The sequence below is a fragment of the Schistocerca piceifrons genome, chromosome 7 (genome assembly GCF_021461385.2).
Source record: "Schistocerca piceifrons isolate TAMUIC-IGC-003096 chromosome 7, iqSchPice1.1, whole genome shotgun sequence".
Taxonomy (NCBI): domain Eukaryota; kingdom Metazoa; phylum Arthropoda; class Insecta; order Orthoptera; family Acrididae; genus Schistocerca; species Schistocerca piceifrons.
The window spans coordinates 323471038-323495841 of NC_060144.1; the positions used below are offsets into that span (position 1 = coordinate 323471038).

The 24804-nt window shown below is 40.6% G+C and overlaps 1 protein-coding gene across 1 annotated transcript in view; it reads left to right on the plus strand.

The window, feature by feature from the left end:
- Window positions 1-1530, plus strand: part of LOC124805665 (dipeptidase 1-like) — a 133042-nt gene extending 131512 nt beyond the window's left edge. Inside the window, exon 11 of the mRNA XM_047266234.1 lies at window positions 1378-1530. Within this exon, the coding sequence (XP_047122190.1) occupies window positions 1378-1530 (153 nt within the window). The remainder of the gene's footprint in view (window positions 1-1377) is intronic.
- The last annotated feature ends 23274 nt before the right edge of the window (window positions 1531-24804 follow it).

Here is a 24804-nt window from a genome sequence, read left to right on the forward strand (position 1 = left end):
GCGAACCTTGCAGAACTAGCACTCCTGAAAGAAAGGATATTGCGGACACTCGGCTTAGTCACAGCCTGGGGGATGTTTGCAGAATGACATTTTCACTCTGCAGCGGAGTGTGCGCTGATATGAAAGTTCCTGTGGGATCAAAACTGGTGGTAAAGCACTTTCCCACGAAAGGCAAACGTCCCGAGTTCGAGTCTCGGCCCGGCCCACAGTTTTAATCTGCCAGGAAGTTTCACATATTTCCACTTATCCACTGTAGAATGACGTCGCTCGTTACACCACCTTAAGCATCGCTTAGCATTCACTGCAGCATTGTTTGATTTATAATAAGCTGTTGGACAAATGTGTCCCATTCTTCTTCATACGTAAAGTCATTGCGCTAGCTGGACTCGTGTAGCACTTTGGAACTGACAAGCGTTTCTCTGCGCTCATTTCAAGTTACGTTTTACGAACACCCTCTGTACTGTTGGACCGTCCCTGCTCGTCATTACATTAGTTATGCCTCACCTTGGCTTAGCTGATGTTGTTCTACACCGTTTCCAGCCACAGTCACATCGCCAACAGTCTTCTTTGGCAGCTTTAGAAATATTGAAATGTCTGTGACGGATTTGTTATTCAGGCGACATCCAGAGCCCAGGTACGAAATCACTGCGGTCTCCTAACCGACCCACTCTGCTTTTGCTGCTTCTCTACTGACGACACAATATTCGCCGCCGCCTTTTATACTGAAGGGTCTGCTTCTCGTGACATCTAGTTTCACATTTAATAGACATTTCCGGTTACTTTTGATCAGATAGTGTACTTTAGTTCAAGAGGATTATGTTTCTTCTTAGGAGAGTAGTATATAGAAGAACAGTACGAAACGTTAAAGACAGATTTGAGTAAAGAAGCATGCGACTCAGAGTTGGACATAATCATGATTGTTACTGCATTTGTGCGTCGATGAACCAACGAAAGAGGAAAGCGTCAGGAAATGAATAAAAGTAAAAGGGAACAAATAGCAGTCAGTGGCAAGCCTGAGGGAAGGCGCGACCATTCTAAATGGATGTAAGGCAGATTTAAACATCTGTGGGGATGATTAGACTGCGTAGTTATCACCCACTATGGTCCATGAGTGAGTAAAGTAAAGGCAAAGGTAGGAAGGAAAATAACGATTTGCTCATCATCAAAATTGGAAACTATTCTGCAGAAGAATAAGTGATAGTATTCTCTGATCTAGGAAGGAAGATTGCATAATGTCGTCGAAGCAAGGGAGGTATCAGAAGAAGATTGTAATAAGCAAAGAAAGATTTATTCGAAGAGTCTATTGATGTCAGTTATAGATACGAAAAGGAGGAAGAAATTCATGAATGTCTGATTCTGGAATACGGCTTTGTATAGACGGCAAGTGTGGGTCACTGGAAACAACAAGAAGAGGAAGTAGTTGCAATTATTGTGGTTCTTGTGATGTATTTGCTTTTAGTCGTCATGTCGCCGATAGCAATGGATGTCATGAGCGGGCGTGGCCTCTCCCGGGGCCTGGTGGTACTCTGAGCAAGGGCCTGTGAAAGACATGGGCCCATGAGCAGGGGGACTTCGTGGAATCCACGCCGATCGTATTGTACGTACAAGGGAAAAAATTCTTTGTGGGCGGCGAGCGGTCTCTCTGCCATCGGCAAGAGTAGAAGGGGCATCGGACTACATTTCAAACTGAAAGTAAGGAAACATTTGCAGTTTGTCAAGCGGATGCTATGAATGCCTTTCTTACCCTCTGCTTGCGGTCCTTTGCGGTTGGAAGTGTTGGGATGATCGCCGACCCAGACGCACGTTGTCAAGATGGAATGAGAGGACATTGGCAGGTGCAAAGGCAGTGGCAGCAGATGAGTTGATGGGACACAGGGCATACATTCATAACTGGCGATATGGTGTTTGCCCAGTTGCAATGAAGTCTGCATGTGGTCTTCTTTTCAGTGTGTGAAATGTGACCAGTTTCAGTGATTCATTCAACCGTCATCAAGTCCGTCTGTTGGCAAATATTGGTCCTCTAACCAACTTCCCATGTTGTCATTAGAGGGGTTGGTTGATGTGTGTAGTGAGCATTTCACGCATGAGTATATCTGCGGAGAAAATGAAACACCTACAGCCTTCCTCTCATTGCCATTTAACGCGTAGCTTGCGAGCTAACATCCCAGAGACATTCGGGCTCACATGCGGTTCCTCTTCGTCGAAATGTCTTGGCTCAAACTCGTCTAGGGGTTGAACCGCACGTGTCGCATTACACTCCGTGAATTAGACACTTGTGACCAGATGGTTAAATTGTCTCCCTGATGGCAAGTATGCGAAATACAATGTTAATATAGCATATAATAACAGTAACAATAACATCGGGAGCTAAATTAACAACCCATATATGATGTAGGACACACTGTTGCGATTTGGTTAGAATAATGTTTATTCAGAAAGCAAACTAATAGCGAAAGTGGTCGTATTTAGAGTTACTGTTACACTCGAGCGCATATCCATTTGATACACTTCGATCATTCACAATCTCATCGCGAAATACAAGTTACCTACGCGAAAAGTTAGAGTTCACACCAGGCGCGCGGCTGCTTACCACCCAGAAACAAAGTCCCACGACAGCACACAACGCGAAATTTTTATCAGTCGTTTCACTTCCTAGCTGCCTAAAGACCAACCGTCCGCTTTCGCGTCTGCATCCGAACTGTACCCTTTGGTGTATGTCCACTTTCGCGTCTGCAACAGCACTGTTTCTGCCCATCCCCGGCAGCGTTTCCCGCGCGCCGAATATCGCTCAACTGACTAGGGCAGCTCCCTTTCCTGACGCCGTCCATCTGGTCGGCTTCAGCTTACTCTACATTATTTTACATTTTAACAGATTTAAATAATGAAAGTTTGACCACCTTCACGTTATAAATAAATCTTTGAATGCCAAAGCCAGTAGCCTTACACCAATGTGCTTTCTGATAAATAAATAAAAAGCACAAGTAACTATTATGCACTAAACTTTATAACAAATATTCTGTTACCTAATAATTCAATAAGGCGTCATGCTGTCATCGATCAATGTGTTTTGTGTAGATCAGATGATGATCTGACGCTTAACTGAAAATACTGATAATTTAAATTTACTATATCTTTTAAACAAATAAGTTACAGACTTTATATACACAACATTTGTCATTTTAATTATGCGCTTCTATATGCAATGTCGTTCGTTAAGATCGACTAAAGCGTTCAGGTTTTAGTATTCAGGTCTTTGTAACAAAACTTGCAAATTTCACTTTAACAGTAAATTCTAAACTATTATAGATACTATTAATATTCAAGTTTTATTAGGATCACCATGAAATATAATGATGGTAGATTAAAATTACTGTGGCTTGATTCCATGAATTACTACAGAGTTAAATAGTTTTCACAAATGTTTTTCTTTATGGTCGATCTTAGGTCCGCGATATTTAAAACTGCTACGTCTCCATGGCCACAAAAGTCTCCTACTGGGTTTCCCTATGACGTCGGTTCTCGTCTGTCTCACTCGCACACTACAGCACTTAGGCCTCAACAGACAATAGACGCGTGTGAATTTCCCCATCTCGTGGTGAATCTGTTACCATGAGACAACACGGTTCGTTTCACAAGTCCTGAAGGCTGGCTTTTCGGCAATATACTTTAATGAGAGCATAATGCTCGTTATCTCACAAACTGCTATTTTTGGCGCTTTAGTGCACCATCTTCAGGCCTTATTTGATGCCGAAGTGGTTATCACGTTCCTTATATACGAGGCATCAGTGGATAACAACTGGTTTGTGCAGACTTCCTGGCACAGGGATGGACCTACAAAAAAGTATTTGATTTTTGTTCCCTTTCATGGCAGTTTGGGAAGTTGGTTATAGGGCCAACATCAGCCAGTAGAAGTGCTTAATGATACCTTGATGATTACCGATACCTGTTGCATTTGAATAAAGAGATTTAGACACACGGCTGAAGGTGTCACCACTGATTCTCAGTAACTTAAATCACCAAAATATGAGCTCTCCATTTGCTTGTACGGCCATGCCTAGGGAATGAACTCTGCAGAAGGTGAAAAGATCGTCCTGGAGTGGACTTGTTGCTGAGACGGTAAGAAGACGTTTGTCGTCGACACTGCAAAGGGGACACTTGCTGGCGAGCGCCGGGAGGAAACACTTGGCGTTCTGCCACACTGACTCCAGGGCCGCTCCCAGGAGATGTGCCCAGACGACCCGCAGCGCGTCTTTTTCCGTGGCACCAGCAGTCTCATCACCAACTTGTAAATTGCACCACAGCTCTCTCATCCAAGTCTGCCTGCCAGTTCCACTTGTCTCACAGGAACACCATGATTGAATATCCTCCTTTCGACCCCGAGAGTCATGTTACTGAACATCGGCATATTACTATTTTCTTTCCACGAGTAATAGCAATCTGAAAATTATAGTTGTATAACTGTGGTCCAACAGATATTTGTTTGCAAAAGTAAAATGTTTGTGTCTAATCTCCCTGCATTCTTGCAACTGGTACTCCAAATCCTTTTATTTAATATGCAAATGCCTCATTCAAATAAAATTTAAGATATTGTGATTCTTTTTCATTTAATATGAAAATGCCACAACCAAGTGGAATCTAAAGTATTGCAATCATTACAAAAATTCTCAAAAATTTCGACAACTAGGTGCTGTATTGGAAATAGGTACTAAATAGGTATTAAAAATAGGTGCTAAAAATAACAGATCAGTAAAGAAATCTTTGGATGATCCATATCACGATACGGAGTGGGTTTCTGGGACATCTACAATTGTATCGAGGTAATTCTATTTGAGACTGGAAATAACTGTTGAGGAGAAAAGGAGCAGGTGGTTACAAAGGCCTTTCCCGCCGGAGGTTCGAGTCCTCTCTCGGGCATGGGTGTGTGTGTTGTTCTTAGAACAAGTTTGTTTAAGTAGTATGTAAGTCTAGGGACCGATGACCTCAGCAGTTTGGTCCCCTAGGAATTCAGGCACAGTTGAACATTTTTTTCTAAACTGAAGGAAACACTTCACGGCATTAGCTTCAGAAATGCTGCAGATTCATCGGGCAATAGACCGCGCCACTCAAACTGTCAACACAACATGCACTGCCAAGAGTATCCTACGACTTCCACATCGTTGACAAGGGGTTATACACAATGCTGGTGACTACTTTGAAGGTCAGTAAAACTTTGAAACACGTATCTATTTTTTACGAGCTGTAAATAAATAGTTACAACCAACTATTAAAGTTACAACCCTCGTATTACGCTGATATGAGAATATATGTGATTCTTTTCTGGTTTTGAGGATACGTTACAGTCTCACATGGTCCCTTAGAGGACAGATGTATTTATTGCTATGAACGTTCATGTTTAATTATTGAATAATAATGCGTGTTAATGTGTGATCTATCGTTTGTTATTTTTCTTGTTAATTTCTAAACCTCACGAGTTTTATGCTCAATCCACAAGCGCTTCTTTATTCTGTAGCTGATGGGAGCAATGCTCACTGGAAGCAATGTCCATTCCGCGGAATTAATAGAGTGTCAAACTTCTTTCGGAAAACAGAATATTGTTTTCAGTCTATATAATTTAGGTTCGAGTTGCAGAGTACTTCGAGACGCTTCCTGCAGAGTACACGGAGAGTTTGTTCTTCTGTTATTCGTGTTTCTCGGTATCAGATGTTATGCAATACCATGTGCTGTTTACATCTGCATGGCATGTGTTTTCTCTACAAAAAAAGACGCAGCTACACTTGTAGATTGTGTTAGGATGAATGAGCGCGTCTTAGTTATAAGTTTTCATTACTTTAAGACTTTTGGACACCCCTTCATATATTCCATTGCGCTACGAAAAAGTGCTCACTGCATTATATTATAGTGATAGAAGTCATATATCGTTGTTATTAATCCATGGTTCATAATTTGGAACAAGAAGAAGATTATTTTCGCGGCATTAAAATCGGAGTCAAAACAGACGTGCTCTGAAGTCAATGTGTAACAGGTTGTAGCAAAGGTGATCTGGTCAGGCATAAATGAAAGACTTGGTTAAGGATTATCGTACACAGATATATTCAATGTAGGGTATACAGACGGGTTTGTCGAGGTCGGGCAGCAAGACTGTTAAGTAGTCTCGGCGATCCATGAGATGAAGTTAATTTTTATGTCAGAATAAAGTCAAGAAAAATTGTTTACTGGAAGTCTTTTCTGGAGGCACCGTCCAGCCTGGCACCAACGATCCAGGAGGTGACCAGAAGTCATCAAGTGACTGCACCTAGTGTGTGTATAGTGACCATCTTGTCAGTATATAACGTTACATAAGAATAAATGACCTCTGCTGATGTGACGATCCTGCTAGAATCAATTATACTTGAAAATTACGAAAAAATGTTAAACAGAAACAATCAAAGAAATATTGAATTATCTGAGCAACGCGCACAACACTGTGGTTGGCCCAGGAAGAGGAAAGATGGAGGTTAGAGTGGGGCTCTCTCTCCTCATCCTTCACTCCTGGCCCTCTCCCCTTTCCCACCACCCACACGCAACGACCATTACTCGTGTCTCATACCCCCCTCGGCACCCTCACACAGGCTGCTCCCCCCACACTTGTATCAAAGGTAAATTAATAAATACCTCTCTTTCAAAACATGCAGCTCATTTCATTTGTAACTCTTAAAAAAGAAATAATAATACTTCCACTTTTATATGAATACTTGACACAACTGCTCTTCCCTCCACCAATGCAAGAAGCTACGTTTTACCAACATGAGCTCTGTTGTGTCTTGTACATACAACAGTTTCGATGTTGAAACTTGAAATTCTTTTCAGTTCCAGATGATCATTGTTATCAGAAACTGTCATTAAAAACGTAACTGCTTCATTTTTAAGATCTTCGCCTCGCACAGTAGATATAAAATATACATTCCTTTATGCTGCTCTCATCGTAGTATGTATACTTCATTTATCTAAGCAAGGTACAGGAATATATGACACATACATACATGTATCAAAACATACATGTATCAAAACATGTGGTGCGTGTTAGAAATCTTCTCAGTGACCAATCTAAATTGTTCAGTGAGAAAAATTTACGTGGGCAACAATAAGAATGCAGTGGGAATGTTTTCACATCTGTTGGACGAATGTTATGAAAACAAACACTCCAAACCGACATTTCACGACAATTAATCTGTAAAAACACACCACATGTCATAAAGAAATCGTGTAAACCGTCTGAGGATGAATCACAACGATTCGAAACCGGTAACGGTACCCTTTGAATAAAGGAACTGAAAGTAAATTTGTGGCTGGTTGCTGTCCCAACACCATTAACATTTGCGTGTTATTACTGTGAACGGCTGAAAAAGAACGGAGACTACAACTATTGTTTTTTCCGAGAGCATAAAGTTCTACTGTATGATTAAATGACGATAGCATCTTCTTGCGTAAAATATTCCAAAGGTAAAATAGTCCCCCGTTAGGGGCTACACAGGAGGACAAAGTGAAAAAAACAAAAAAAGGAATGTTAGATCCCTTAATCAGGTAGGTAAGTTAGACGTTTTGAAAAGGGAAATGGACGAGCTGAAGTTAGATGTACTTTACGGAAGTACGATGTCGGAAAGAAAAGAACTTCTTCTCAAGTGAATATAGGATTATAAAAACAAAATCAAATACTGGTAATGCAGGAGCCAGTCTAATAATGAATAATAAAACAAGAATGCGCGTAAGATACTACGAACAGTATACTAAACGCATTATTGTAGCCAAGATAGACTCAAAGACAATAACCACCACAGTAATATTATATGCCAAATAGCTCCGCAAGTGATGAATTCGAAGGACTATATTATGAAATTATTCAAAAAGCTAAGGGGGACGAAAATTTAATTGTGTCTTTACTCGAATTCGATAGTAGGGAACGAAAGACACGGACAAGTAATAGAACATTGACTGGAGGGAGGGGGGTGTTGGGTTGATCGAAATGAAAGTTTCGTGGAAGAACTTTGCATAGAGCACAATTTAATCGTTACTAACACTTGCTATAGGAATGGTGTAAGAAAGTCGTATACGTGGGAAACACCGGCAGACACTTGAATGTTTCAGATTGATTATATTATGGTATGATAGAGATTTAGAAACCAGGCTTTTAACTGTAAGCTATTTCAGGAGGGGATGTGAACTACAACAATTGAATGAAATTCAGACAGGCAGAAAATGAAACGGCCAAAAAGCAATACCTGTGACTAAAATTTTAAGCTATTAGAAAGCGCAAATTGGCTAAGCAGGGTTGGCTAGAGGACAAATGCAAGGCTGTGGAACTATGTATGGCTATGGAAAAAATGGATGCCTTCTATAGGCAAAGAACGTAACAGAAAAGGCAGCCTTATGAATTTCAAGACCTCAGGTGGCGAGCCTGTACTAAACAAAGAAGGGAAAATCTGGAAGATGGTAGGAATATACAGAAGAGCTATACAACGAAAATTAACTTAAAAGTAATTTTATAGAAAAGGAACGGAAAGTAAATGTGGATGAGATGATGAATATAATACCGCAAGAAAATTTCTGATAAGGCCCAGAAAGAAAGAAGTCGCCATAAGAGCCATGACAGGTTTACATTAAAATACTGAGGATTTTCTTTTGTAGCGTGTGCTATACTTAAATAGAATGTTTGAGAATGTTAAGTCATTGCAATTTGTGGAATACACAGCTGATATAGTTTTACGACCATAATATGTTCTGAATTTGGAAAAAACCTATAGTCTAAGTAAATTAATGAGAACAGATGTGTATTATACATTGAAGTCCCGAAAATGACGAAAACGTCATCATTACCGTGTGAATATCTGTAGAAAACAAAACAAAAAATTAATAAATTAAAATAAAAAATAAAAAAACACAGAAAACATACCGTTGTGATTTTCGCTACTGTCTCCAATCTAATTTCTTGTCCAACACGTGGGACGTCTTGATGACATTCGGGGACGTCTTGGTGACATTCCCGCAACTGTGGTAACGGTTTCGAAGAAAATGTCGGCACCAGTTTGCTCTTTTCTTTTTATTTTAAATCACGACCTGTTTAGGTGCCCAAGGGCATTATCTAGTATCTACATAGTATCAAATAACAAAGGTTCATCAACAATGAATCAAATAAGTAGCTGTTCAGAACAACTGGTCCACATGTTTTCTAAGGTAATAAAAAAATAAAAAATAAAAAAAATAAATGTTGTTGTGTGTACTAGTCTACTATTGAAATGGATATGTGTTACAAAAACAAAATAATATTGCAAAAAATTGTGAACAAACATGATTAAAACAGCATAACAACATAGATACTCTGTGAAGTCGGTTGCATCTAGGATCTCCACAGACGTTTCTTGAATTTACGGTTATGGCGCCTTGGAAGGAAGCAGGACGAATGATGAGGCGTCTCAGGAGTGGCACGTAAATAGAGGAGAGACATGATACGAGCAGGACCTGTACGGGGCAGGTAGCTATGTAGGCAGAGATAAGTGATGACATAAGAGCTGAAAAATGCTTTAAACATTAAAAAAAGCACAAAACAAATTGGAGATTAAAAAAAGTGACAAAGATGCATGTTAAAAATATGCGTAGAATGTATTACTAAAAAAAAAAAAGAGAAGCACAGCAGGCACACTCAGAAACCATATGATGAACGAAAATCCGATTTTAAACCAACGATAGTAAACAAACGAAAGCAGTATATTTCTTCATGAAACACGAATGATAATGCAAATAGCCATAAGGATTTCAGCACATTTTTATATGTTCTTATAGATCAAAAGCTACCTACCCAAAAGGAACAAGGTATACACAAAATAAGCCAATAGCCAAGAAAAAAGAAAAAAGTACAGCTGTATGAAAGAAAAACTTCAGGGTTAATTTTCCATAATCAGTGTTATTACTGAAACATTACAGAGATAATGAACGTGTATGTACGAAGAAAAAAAAATGTGACTGTGCAGAAACGGCCCGATCCCAGTGCCATAATAACATAATTATTTTCTGATATAAGATCCCAACATTTAGCATAGGTTTTCGAGTGCATAAGACCAGAAAAAATGCCAAAATATCTAGAGAAAACTACTAATTTATGAGACAGATTTGGTGGCTAGTAGGTTACTTACCTCCAGGAAGTGAAATATTTAGTACACTATTGGCCATTAAAATTGCTACACCAAGAAGAAATGCAGATGATAAACGGGCATTCATTCGACAAATATATTATACTAGAACTGACATGTGATTACATTTTCTCGCAATTTTGGGGGCATAGATCCTGAGAAATCAGTACCCAGAACAACCACCTCTGGCCGTAATAATGGCCTTGATACGCCTGGGCATTGAGTCAAATAGAGCTTGGATGGCGTGTAGAGGTACAGCTGCCCATGCAGCTTCAACACGATACCACAGTTCATCAAGAGTAGTGACTGGCGTATTGTGACGAGCCAGTTGCTCGACCACCATTGACCAGACGTTTTCAATTGGTGATAGATCTGGACAATGTGCTGGCCAGGGCAGCAGTCGAAATTTTCTGTATCCAGAAAGGCCCGTGCAGGACCTGCAACATGCGGTCGTGCATTATCCTGTTGAAATGTAGGGCTTCGCAAGGATCGAATGAAGGGTAGAGCGACGGGTCGTAACACATCTGAAATGTAACGTCCACTATTCAAAGTGCTGTCAATGCGAACAAGAGGTGACCGAGACGTGTAACCAATGGCACTTCATACCAGCACGCCTGGTGATACGCCAGTATGGCGATGGCGAATACACGCTTCCAATGTGCGTTCACCGCGATGTCGCCAAACACGGATGCGACCCATCATGATGCTGTAAACAGAACCAGGATTCATCCAAAAAATGACGTTTTTCCATTCGTGCACCCAGGTTCGTCGTTGAGTACACCATCGCAGGAGCTGCTGTCTGTGACGCAGCGTCGAGGGTAACCGCAGCCACGGTCTCCGAGCTGATAGTACATGCTGCTGCAAACGTCGTCGAACTGTTCGTGCAGATGGTTGTTGCCTTGCAAACGTCCCCATATGTTGACTCAGGGATCGAGACGTGGCTGCACGATCCATTACAGCCATGCGGATAAGATGCCTGTCATCTCGACTGCTAGTGATACGAGGCCGTTGGGATCCAGCACGACGTTCCGTATTATCCTCCTGAACCCACCGACTCCATATTCTGCTAACAGTCATTGGATCTCGACCAACGTGAGCAGCAATGTCGCGATACGATAAACCACAATCGCGATTGGCTACAATCCGACCTTTATCAAAGCCGGAAGCGTGTTGCTACGCATTTCCCCTCCTCCGGGTAACTTATTGACTGTCCTGTGGTGTGGAGACATCCGACAGTAGGAATTTTGAGAATATGTTGAACAAAGGTCGTGTATTGAGATGATGGGCTGAGCATTCAGTCAGGTCCACATGCAAGGCTCCCTGATGGGTAACTGTGTAACGAATCCAATGAAAATAGCCGGCTGTTGTGGCCGAGTGGTTCTAGGCGCTGGAGTCCGCAACCGCGCTGCTGCTACGGTCGCAGGTTCAAATCCTGCTTCGGACATGGATGTGTGTGATGTCTTTAGGTTAGTTAGGTTTAAATAGGTCTAAGTCTAGTGGACTGATGACCTCAGATGTTAAGTCCCATAGTGCTTAGAGACATTTGAACCGATGTAATGAAAATATGGCAAGGTAACTCTTGTATATCACAGGTCTATATGTTTGTATGGGTCATGGTGATCACGTAGAGAACGTCGTGATGTATCGTAGGATTTCGTTTGTATATTCATGTAACTGTTTATATCTCCTTGTTCTTGTCTTAAAAATTTTGTTATTCTTTATCATATGCGTGTCAAAGAGCCAAGGAAGGTGTTTTTTGTAGATTCTAATGACTATCTCCTGTTCTGAGGAAAGTATTTTTCTCAAAGGGGAATATATGAAGCCAAGTAGCATTTAGTCACTTATATGAATTTCTCTTCTTCAGATGGAGAAACTTAATTATACATTCCCTTACAAGTTAGCGTGTAATTTTAAGGTTGCTGCCTGTCCGCCCCCGGTATCTGAGTGGTCAGCGTGACAGAATGTCAATCCTAAGGGCCCGTGTTCGATTCCCGGCTGGGTCGGAGATTTTTCTCCGCTCAGGGACTGGGTGTTGTGTTGTACTTATCATCATCATTTCATCTCCATCGCCGCGCAAGCCGCCGAAGTGGCGTCAAATCGAAAGACTTGCACCCGGCGACCGGTCTACCAGACGGGAGGCCCTAGTCACACGACATTTAGATTTTTAGGTTGCAGCCTGCCTTGACCTATCAGTTAACGATCGCATTCACACACAACCAGTCTCCGAAGAAGCGTCATGAAAGGCAGTGAACCTATTATACCTTCTTTTTTTTTTGAGTTATCAGTCTTATGACTGGTTTTATGCGAGTCACACTTGCTCCGTACGTCCTCAGTTATTGGCTGGATGTATTCCAATCTGTGTCTTCCCCTACAATCTTTAACCTCTTCAGTTCTCTCTAGTAGCATGAAGGTTGATCCATGTCTTAACACATGTCCTGTCATCCTTTCTTCTTGTCAGTGTGTTCCACATGTTTCTTTCTTCACCGATTCTGCGGAGTAACTCCTCATTCCTTATTTTATTAGTCCACCTGATTTCCAGCATTCTTCATTAGCACCACTTTTAAATCGCTTTGATTCTCTTCTGTTCCGGTTTTTCCTCTGCCCACGAGACATTACCATACAATGTTGTGTTCCAAATATACATTCTGAGAAATTTCTTCCTTAATTCAAGACCAATGTTTGACATTAGTAGACTTCTCTCGGCCAAGAATTCCGTCTTTGCCTGTGCTATTCTGTTTTTCATGCCTTCTTTGTCTCATCGGTCATAGGTAACTTTCCTTCCAAGGGAGAAAGTTGGTCCAATCCGTGACCACTAATGTTAAGTTTCTCGTTGATATTTGAAGTGATTACTGTAGAAAATACCTACTAATATCAGTATTTATGGACCCTGTTTGGAGCAAAACAGAGGTAGATTCTTCCTACAGAGACCACTGCGTCTTCAAAATCCGGAGTTTAGAACGACCAGAAGCAACTAGGAAACACTACGACCAACATAGAACAATAGCAGCCGACCTACAAATCAAGTAGTCAAACAACACACCACTCGCTGCTCTTACTCTCGGCGGCGCCGGGAGCATAATCATAGAACAACACCAACCGACCGACTATCAAGCAGCAACACACTAACAAAGGGCAAGATCTCACAATAGTGGACGATTCACTACAGAATTTACGTGCCCTCACCTCTACTCAAAGATCCTGAGTTCGGTGGACCACGAGGTTGTAGCCCTTGCAACTACAGCCCCTCTATCCGTCAGTGCCTGCGTGCCGCCAACAGTTTCGGCATGGCCTGGCGGTGCGCCAACTCGCTGCTCCTACGTCCAAACCGAACCTTCTTCCGCTCCCGACTGAACTGGTCTGCGTTCCTGACTCAACTCGATCTACACATCTTGACCCGGAAGTAGTAGAGGTTGCCCCAAAGATATTAGGCGTACTCGCTATCAATAAGCGCTGCTGCTGCTACTCACGGACAGACAAGGCGATCTAAGGTCGTGGCACCAGTGCACACTAGCAGAAAAGCAAGAGGTCACTCTCCGAATTACACAATTCTCCGGAAGCCACGGCACGATACATAACCGCCGCACGGCTCAATAGGTACTGAAAAAGGAGTCTGGTGCGTGAACAAAGATATCTGGTTCTGGGAGCAAGAGTTAATAAGTCCGGTTGCGTTTAAGAGCTAGTCGGCAATTCTCTTTGTAAATACTGTGTTTTACGAACTTATGGTTCAATTTGTGGGAAACTAATGTGTTCACAGCTACGAAAGTGTGTTTTAATTTGAAGGAGTCTACAATATTAACAAAATATTTTGAAAATTAATTTTGATTTCGGTGCAGCTTCCTCCGCATCACTTTCCACGTGTGTTTTATAACATACGCATGCAGGCTACGGAATTTTACCTTTCAGTGACCAGTTCATTTACCCAGTTAACAAACAGAGGACTGTACCACTCTTGTGCCATTCTCATTATCAGATACCAGAGATCCGCTGGCTAACAAATACGCGGCGGGATTAATTCGCAACCACATGCAACAACGAAGCAGACGGCGCAATATCCCATGACCCTGAATTTCAGCCCCGCACTTGAAACTTGCTTTAATTTTCGTGATTACTTCTTAGGTGTACAGACTGAACAGTTAGGAAAAAGTCAGGATCCATGTTTTACATCCTTTTTAACCCAAACACTTCGGTCTCTGTCTTCCAATCTTGTTGTTCCCTCTTGGTTCTATATCTTTCCCTCTAGCTGAATCATATTTTCCTCAGAATTTCGAACACCTTGTACCATTCTACATTATCGGGCACTTTTTCCTGGTCCGTAAATCCTCGATGTATTTTCAGCCTTGGTTCCATTATGGAACGTAAAATCGGAACTGTCTCTCTGATCACTTCACACTGATAACAAAGTATCTGAAACTTTTAGGCCCAAGCAGCTAACTGTAGGATATTAGTATCGCTTTGTAAATGACTTCCTATATGTTCTAGATGGAACTTCGAGTCGCCTCCCACATCTTCAAAAGAAAAATTCACCATAGAAACAGAAAACAACAAAATGTTAAATTTCCTTCGCCTCACAATATACAGAAACAACCACCAACAAGAGCAATTCTCTATATTCACCATCATCATCACCATCACCAGCAGAGCCGCAACCAATTATTCTAAACATCCGACTGCATACAAACTAGCCGGTTTTCAGTACATGCTACACAGACTGGACAAAATTCCATTCAGTGAAGATGTTTACAAAAATGAATTACAGATAATCAAACAAATAACTGTAGAGGATGGATACAATACAAAACAATGTAGAGGAACTGAATAACAAGATTAAAACTAAAACAAATGAGGCACCTACACACAAAAACACACAGACACACAAAACATAAACACACACACACACACACACACACAAGCACACATGAACAAGAAATGCCCATGACCACAAGTAAATGGTGTACTCTCACTTACGACAAGAAAGCAGCCCACAAAACACACAGTGTGTCCCTGTTCCACTAGAAATGTGTCTATGAAAAACAAGAGCACTGTATTTATTCAAAAAAATCTCCCGTGAACCAATATACAGCTCAAATCGTTTTAAAAGTATTTTGAAACATTTACTGCATCACTTTTCTGGGGTTATTTTTAGTACTGAAGTCCTGTTTTCTTGGATGCTATGAAATAGATCTTTGCAGTGTCCTTTCATTGCCAGTTTCAAATTGCGGAACAACCAGAAGTCGGTTAGAGCCATATCCGGCGAATACGGCGGGTAATCCAGGACTGTGATCCGTTTGCTGGCCAAATACTTGAACACAGTCTTCACTTTGTGGACGGGGACGTTGTGGTTCAAATGGCTTTGAGCACTATGGGACTTAACATTTGAGGTCATCAGTCCCCTAGAACTTAAAACTACTTAAACCTAACTAACCCAAGCACATCACACACGTCCATGCCCGAGGCAGGATTCGAACCTGCGACCGTAGCGGTCGTGCGGTTCCGGGACGTTGTGATGGAGAAGTGTCCAAGTTCTTGCCTACTGGTGTTTCGGTGCAATTCGACGAATTCACTGACTGACGTGGCTAAATTAATACAAAACCTGATGTTGCCTCATTGCTCTCCCGCCATTTTCCGGCAAGTGTCAGACAAATACTGTCACATTCATAGTCGGAACGCCAGATGCAGCGATGTTAGCACTTTTACCTTCTGCACAGCTGTTGTTGAAACTGCAAGGAACAGCAACTTGCCACAAGATAGCACTGCAGTTTGGAATTTCACACAAACTGTCCTAATGGAACTGAGACACACTACGGAAGCAATAAAAAACGCCTACAGATCGGATAACTCACTACCGACAAAAACCAAGGGCCACCAATATATATAGTATATCTGGTGTTTACCACCTGACATGCCAGGACTGCAAATCAATTTATATTTGGCTGAGAAGCAGATATGTTAATACCAGACACATAGTACACAGAAGACATTAAAGAGTAACAGCTGTCGTTCTACATTTGCTGAACACCTAACGGACATGAAACAACCCATCAGGCATCAACATGGACTTGAAAATTATTAAATGTACCAAATGTACCAACAGCCCCCCGACAAAAACTACTAATTGAAGAAAATTATCAAATGCAAAAGTGCATAGTAAAAGAAAAATAAATAATAACGAATACAAAACTGTCTGCAATGGAAGTATATTCTTTGGCCTCAAAGAACTAACGCGCAACACGTGCAATACGCGCCACACGTTCCACACGCACAACACACACAACACACGCAACACACAAAATGGCAGAAACACCTCAAAAAGGTTCAAATCTCCTGTCCAGAACACATCCAGCTGTTTCATTGTCCGCCATCTTGTTCTGTTTGTAAACAGTAACAACGAAAGTTACGTAGTGCAGTTTTTCACGGTGAAGATTACAGGGAAACTATAAAAAGTGAGTCAAACGTATTGCTAGCACACACACACACACACACACACACACACACACACACACACAAACACGAAATCTTCCACATAGAATTAATTAATGTTGGGCTTAATGACAACATTACCAATCACAAATTTTCGAAGTAAAAAAACTTTGCTACATTAAATTCAATATGATTGCAGATGATAAAATTAAAAAAAAGCAGGTGTAACGCAATCATAAAAAGTCAGTGTGATGTATGGTTGATTGTTGTGTTGTGTTGTACAAGTTCAACAAGATGACAATAAAATTAGTTACTTATTATCAATGTAACAGGAGGTTTTATCTAATCAGTGCTTTTCCCGGCTAATAAACGTTATTTTGCTAAAGAAATCTCCACCTGAGAGCGTGTAGCAATGTCTGACATGCAGTGTAAATGTCACTAAGTTCATTCACAAAAGTAATCATTTATAACCAGCAAAGAAGCTAAATGTATGATAAGGAATCTGAACTAAACAACAATAATTATCTTTAGTAATTTCACTACTGTCATTTAAAAGACTCTTTGCTAGTAGCAGATCGCTTATCAAAATTAACGCTACTGTTATTCGAGGTGGCAACACTTTTCTTTAAGGAAAATGAACAGTTCTGTCACACAGTACCACACGCATACAACAATAATGTATTTTCTTCTCAAAATATTTCATAAAAATTGTTACGAAATTACCAGGCTTCATACATCAGCAGGTAAGAATTTATATCACGTAAGATGTTGTTTGCATTCATAAACGTTCAATGTATTCACAGTCTAACTGAAGTTTATTAGATCAGAGTGGGTCCTCGGCCACTAATACATAATTATTATTGCAATTATAAGTAACAACATCTAAGTCTTACAGAAAATCAATTGAAAACTGTCGCTGAAGTATTTCACTAAGGTGGCGGCTAACATAAGACACTTATCGATTCTGCTTCAGGTTGTGTTTTACTCGTAATAAATAATATATATTAAATCTTTTCTCACCTTCAGTATATGCATTAACATTTGAAAATATTTCTCAATTTTACAAGCCACAATATTCACTACTTACCAATAAACAGCGCTGTGGATCAATAGCGCTAATGTCTGCGCTCTTTGGTAGCTGATCTGAAGACTTAAAGTTTATATAGGGCGAGAATTACAATAAATAAAACTGCAAACAAAGGAGATTCATTTCAATAACATATAAACTTTATTTTAAAATTTCGGTTAGCAACATAGTACAGTTTTTTACAGACCTCTGTGTTACAGGACATCTATCACATGCTATGAGTACAACAGTTTGAACAAGAAGGATTTTTTTACAAAATCGAGATAACAAAAATTGAGACTTTGATTATCTTTTCACATGGGTATTGTCTGAGATATAAATTTTTACAAAATATTAAATTATGTCGTTGACAATAATTATTTATTATTTTATTAACGATGAAGCCCTCTTTATTAGTATTACGAGAAGAGGATCAACATTCAGTTACATTCCACGCACAATGCTGTCCTGAATGTTATTTTGAATAAAATATAGGCGGGGATACTGCATCAGGAAAACTACAGCATGTGATAATAAGTTACATAATTATGTACAAAACATGATTTTCAAATTTGTAAATACTTCCCTTAAACTCAAATTCATATTATACAAGTAGTAAAGAGCACTTTTCCTGTTTAATTGAAATAAAATATAAGCTTACTTATGATTCTGTGAATCCTGCGGAACAAGGATGGGTATAGAAGAATAGAACGAATTGCGTTTTTCTCAAGGTAATCCCCTTCCGAAAACTACTTGAATATTTCGTATGATTTTTCAGTAGGTGAGCTGCAAGTCGCTGGCCGCATGCAAAGAATGTGCTACCGCTGTTATTGTCTGCAACGAAAGTCACATCTTCGGCTGCAAAGTAAAGTACATAGGGTACAACATAATTTGAAGTCGAGTTATTCTGAGCAGTTAGGTGACTGGAAAGCTAAGATTTGAGTTAGCTTGGTAATACGGACTGTAAGCAAAGTTCACTTGTTTTCCGGCGACCGCTGGGCCTAGGTATACGCTTCTCGTTGCGTGGGTGGAGCCGTCAGATGTCATGATTCTCTTTGTTCAGACACTTTTGACTTGAAACTTCGTGACAGACTGAAGCTGTACGCCGGTTCGAGATTCAGGCTCACAACCTTTGTTTCCGTGGGACAGTGCTCTACCGGCTGAGCTACCCAATCACGACCCACGACCCGTCCTCACAACCGTATTTCCACCAGCACCTCGTCACCAGCCCTCCAAACTATGGCAAAGGTCCTGAGTTCGAGTCTCGGTTCGCCACACAGTTCTAATATACCGGAAAGTTACGTTGTAGACTCCCCACTGAAAGTTTATGTATCAAATTTAGCCCAAATTTATCCCCCATTCTATACAAAGTTTGCGCACTGCCAAAACTATATACTCACAAACTGTTATCCAACTTAAACTCGTATGCTAACCTTTGACTAAATTGAATCTAATTTGAATTGAACTGTTACTAGCCTGAATACAACCTGTATTTATATTAAATGAGCAACTGAAGTAAAGCAATTAGCTGGCCATAATCAAAATTTCCACTCATCTCGCGTCATGACAACATTGTTGCAGATTTTTCAAAAATGCAACAGCAAATAGCAAGCAGGGAGCAACCAAGGTAGATTTATTTTTTAAATGAAATTTCCAAACGATATTCATACTGTTGCGTATCACATGATGCAATGTGATAATGCGTAATGATAATTCTTCCTTAAACAGTGGAAGGGAGAGAGTAATTATTCACATGAAATGATATTCCAAATCAACGGTTTTAGAATGAAGTATGTGTTCAAAAGGACGGAGTAAAATTTCGCACGATCTTCACACATAAATTGGTCTGACAACACTGTGATTAACGAAGTGAACAATGATTTAAAGAGGGTACATTGTTAACGGAGAATATCTATAAAATCCAAAGACTTTAATCAGTTGATTTCTTAGTGTATTACTCAGGGAGGTGGGGTGGTCTTTTTCTCAGCTCTGAGCAAGTTAACTAGGTGACAATAATCACTCTAACAAATTAACTGCTCAGTGGTGCAGTCTTACCTCAAACATCTTCTCTTCAGAAATAATGACATTATTCAAAATTTATATTCTCTTCGCTTTCCAAGTCACAGATCATACTAATCCTTGCTCTCCATTACGATACATCTTTCTTCACCTAAGAGATACAATCACAAGTCAACACAGTACTACTGAATACGTCCATCACCTTCAACTAAGAACGTGTCAGAGTGCGAAAAGACTGTGCCTCAACAAGACCAAAGATTGTTTAATAGACACATCCGACTTGCACGTCGATAAATTACAAAAATTAAATGACATATCCACCTTGCATCATATCAGTGCACACTCCGCTGCAGAGTGGAAGTTCATTCTGGTGAGAGAGCTTTATCTGTTATCGTGTTGTGGTGTTCTATTTACATGGTTTTCGGCCGTGCAAATTTGTTGTGTTTGTGACCAAGGTTAAATCTGTTTTATTATTATTATCATTATTATTATTTTTATCGAAGCTTCGTCTCATATACTAGGATCAACATCGGTCTTTCATTAAGTCATCTGTGAATGTAGAATAGGGCCAGCGCTTCTTTTCCACTGTTTAATAATACTGCGCTGGTTAGACATTACATGGGCTTACTTTCGCTTTTTGATTTGTGGTGTATTCCAAGTGATCTAATGGAGGACATAGATAATTTCATTACTGAATTTTCGAGTTTATTTATTGCGTAATAACCCATAGCTTTTTCAAATTCTTTTCAATCATTTCGCATCTTACTTTGAATTATTCATTGTCATTTATCCTTTTCCTAAGTTCTTACTTGACCCAAGCACAATTTATTCAATGCGGTCTACCTGCAGTGGACTCGTTATTCTGGCAAACTGTCGCCGGCAGGCATCATATTTATTTCTTTATATGCATGTTACTGCAGTTATACAGTAGGTCTGTGAGACCGAGATCATGAATATATTGAGAGTAGCTATTGCGATTGATGGATTTTACGAATAGGTAGGATATACAAAGCGGAGTTTACATCTCCATAGAAGGCATTTTCTCTACACGAGAGGACGCATTACACTTTCAGACTGCGTTAGAAGGGTTGAGCGTCTTGGTCGTAACTTAAAATTACTCGAACACGTGTTCAAGATACCCTACGTTTACCCTTGCGCTACGAAAATTCGGCCTAATTCCTAATATTTTTTCAAGTCAGAGAGCGTTGATGTTCCTTCACAGGTCAATATTTTGTATGAAAGAGGAATTTTTTCAGGGCACTGATACAGATGCAGTACCTGTTATGTACTGCGATCAAATTTAAATGAAAAGTAGCAAGCTTTCACAGTGTCCACTGCTATCGTAATGGACGATGTCGTTAGGTCAACATGAAGGAAATGTGAGGATTGTCCGCTGTGGAACCGTTCCACAATGTCCGCTGAGCGGTATGCTCCAAAACACTTTTGCCTGCACCAGCGCTGTATTCACTCGCCAGTTCTGTCATAGGTCACCGACTGTCCTGGTCTACAGTGTGGGCATGCCTCCGGCCACCATGTTCTGTGCCGCCTCATGTGCGCACACCTGGCAGGCGCCGGTCAGTACTCATAACGTTGTGGCTCATCAGTGGATGTAAAAAAGATTGTTGTTGTTGTTGTTGTGGTCTTCAGTCCTGAGACTGGTTTGATGCAGCTCTCCATGCTACTATACAGTAAAGCTGCATGCCCTCGGGAAAAATTACGGCTGTAATTTCCCCTTGCTTTCAGCCGTTCGCAGTACCAGCACAGCAAGGCCGTTTTGGTTATTGTTACAAGGCCAGATCAGTCAATCATCCAGACTGTTGCCCTTGCAACTACTGAAAAGGCTGCTGCCCCTCTTCAGGAACCACACGTTTGTCTGGCCTCTCAACAGATACCCCTCCGTTGTGGTTGCACCTACGGTACGGCTATCTGTATCGCTGAGGCACGCAAGCCTCCCCACCAACGGCAAGGTCCATGGTTCATGGGGTAGGTAAAAAAGATTATAGAAACATATAGGCTTCGACTGACACAACAAGGAAATGCGAAAGTATTCGGCAAAAGAAGGGACTAAAACACAGTAAGGAAACCAATAGGAAATACGAGGAAGGTAAATGGAAGACTACAGCGGGAAAAATGTGACGAAATCGCAAAATGTGGTGTATCGAAAAGACTTATTCGGTGAATAGAAAAGACAAAGAAACTTCAGAATTAATGGGAATATGGCAATATTAAAAGGAGACTCAATCAAAAAATTTAATTCTGTTGTATTTTTCTTATTTCGACCAAATTTTAATAGCATATACATGATCTAAAAACGATACAGGAGGCAAGATTTTAAGTCCAGAACTTCATGAGTTTTTGAATTCAGAATTTTTAATATGATTCTTAAAGCTATTTTTGAAAAAGGAACTTTTGGTACTCAAATTCTATTTTTGCATTCCGGATTTTTAAGGTACATTCCCAAGACATAATTCAATAGTTCTACTCATTCTTTATGAGAAATGTTATTAATTTATTTTTAGTATTTTTTTAAAATTCCACCTTAAATTTTCTTTAATTATCGGTATGTAAAGCTCTGTGTATATAAGGCAACATCTTCACTGACTGACTCATCGTAGCCCAGTCCAAACGGCGAAGGATAGAAACTTGAAGTCTGGAGAGGACGTGGATGTTATACTGCAGGCTTCGTTTAAAAAGAAGCTCTCCGAAATTCCATTCCTAAGGGGGGTGAAATAGGGGATGAAAGGCTTTTTGGAAGTATGTCGGTATTAAGAGAGTTTTGAGACTAGAACTACGAAAACTGGTATTCAGCTTCTCAGTCGGAAAATAAGTAATACGTGTTTCAGAATTTTTAAATATTCAGCTACTAAGGGAATGAAATAGTGGGGGAAAGCTTTTTCTCCATTAAATAATTACTAAGTAACTACTAAAGAATGTTGAAGGCTACATCTATGACAACTGGTATCTGACTTCTCCGTTAGAAATAAAAGAAATACTTGTTTTGACGTTCCTGGAACCCCTAAGGGAGTGCAATAAGGGATAACAATTTTTAATTAAGTATTTCATTACATTAAAAAAATTGAAGCTATATGTATGAAAATAGATACTTCTCTTATAGGTTGGATATAAAAAAATATTTGCCAGGGGACGAAAGTTGCTACGGAAATATCTTCACGAGAACGCAAAAGGAATGATTAACAAAATCTTTAGAGTCGCTTTTGGACAGGAGTACATTCGGAAAAGACCATGTTTATATGGCCTTAATTAGCGTGAAAACATAAGGTGGTGTTGCATTCTATTAAATAAAAATACAAAAAATATCTCTGCAGGCCACCCAGTCTATGCACGCAAAGCAGGGGGCACTAAGCAAGTGTGATCATAAAACAGACTAACTACAATTTCGATAATATTAATGCATAGAAGTATGCAAACACATCATCACCATTTAATGCCAAAATTTCACAATGGTCGGTTAATGTTCACGATAAAAAAGCTTGGACTGAACATATAAAAAAAAACGTACAGGAATACTGATTTTATAATTTTATTGAGAAATTAATGCTAGCGCAAGACACATGCCCATTAAGAATTCATCGGCACTAAACGTTTCCTCTTTCTGCTCCTATAAAGCTTTCTTTCTTGAAAATTCAATACCGATGTAGCATCTTGTGTATTGCTTGATCCGTACGCATTCACTAGCGCACCATAATTATCTACGGATGGAAAAAGAGATGGCTATCATTTTAGGGATTAAAAAGTTTCAAGTTTTCTTGCATGGAGCAAGTTTCGTCCTTGTTACTGACCACAAGCTGCTGATTTCCATATTTACCCATCATTCCAGTCAACCAGAGGACTGCCCATCATTTACGGTGGTGAGCTCTCTTTCTCAGTAATTATTTCTGTGACATTCGTTACCACAAATGCTGATGCGCTGTCATGGCTGCCAGTGAGACTTGATGTGGAGATCGATCGGCAAGAGGTTCTCGTGTTCATGTTGGATTTTCCACTGACAACGCAAGAGGTCGTGACCATCGTGGTCACCGACCCACTCTCTGACCCACTCTTCAGCTGCAGATGTGGTGTGCCATACGTTTCTTTTCCTCTCTGATCGACTCAACGGTGACGAGGGGTCCTCTTGCATGCCCCACAGAAGAATAAAGTTGTTGGAGCCATGTGAAGGCTTTGGCGAGACTTCAAGTCTGCTTGTTGGTAATTCGATCGAGACGTCAAACATTTGGTGTGGGCTTAGGGGCATGTACTCAGAACCTTACTGTGCACTGCGCCAGTTTTCCCCTTGGCCAGTCTAGGAATACCCTTGGGGCAGTATACACAGTTTTGCTGATTCATTTTCGGGAAGCACGTTGCTGTTGGTGATCAATGCCTTTTCAAGTTCTCTGTACGTAACAAAGCTGTTGTCCACATCAGCTGCCACTGTTTGTCAAATTTTGGTCATTTATGCCATCGAACGATCCTTCTGTCCGATAATGGTCAACAAGTTGTGTTGCTGGAGATGGAAGAGTTTTGCATTCCCAGTGATATTCAGCATCTGACTATTGTCTTTATTCACCTAACTTCTGAATCAGAGCGCTTTGTGCTTATGTTCAAGGCATAGATAAAGAAGTCATTACCTATCTCTTCCCATGATGATGTGTTGTCGAATTTTCTGGCTACATACTAGATGATACCACTCAGTGGGTGCAGTCCTGTGGAACATTTGAATGGACGGCTGCCACGGGGTCTCCTGGATTTGTTGCAGCCTGTGTCACACGCCCACACCTTTGTGGCCCCTTGAGTTTTCCCTCCAGTGTTGTCGCTAAGAGCCTGGTCTTTCGACTGCCAGAGGTAACGTTCTGTGGTGGGTGTCAGTCAGGAGCAACTGATACCTCATGTAAATAATTTTTCCCTGTAACAGGCTGGGTCAGCATCACTGCAGTCTTCAAATAAGTAGGGCAGTAGCGTTGGGGACGACGTTGTTCCCAGTGGAGGCTCCAATTCGCAGAAGTTTGCTTTCCCGTTGCTGTGCCCTTCGTGCCCTCTGGCTTCCTCTCTTCAGCTGCAGCCTCAGACCCCACTGAGTTTTGCTCCTGCATCCACTCATGTGGAGCCCATGAATTTTGACTCTCTCTCTTCCCCATCCTTCTCCTC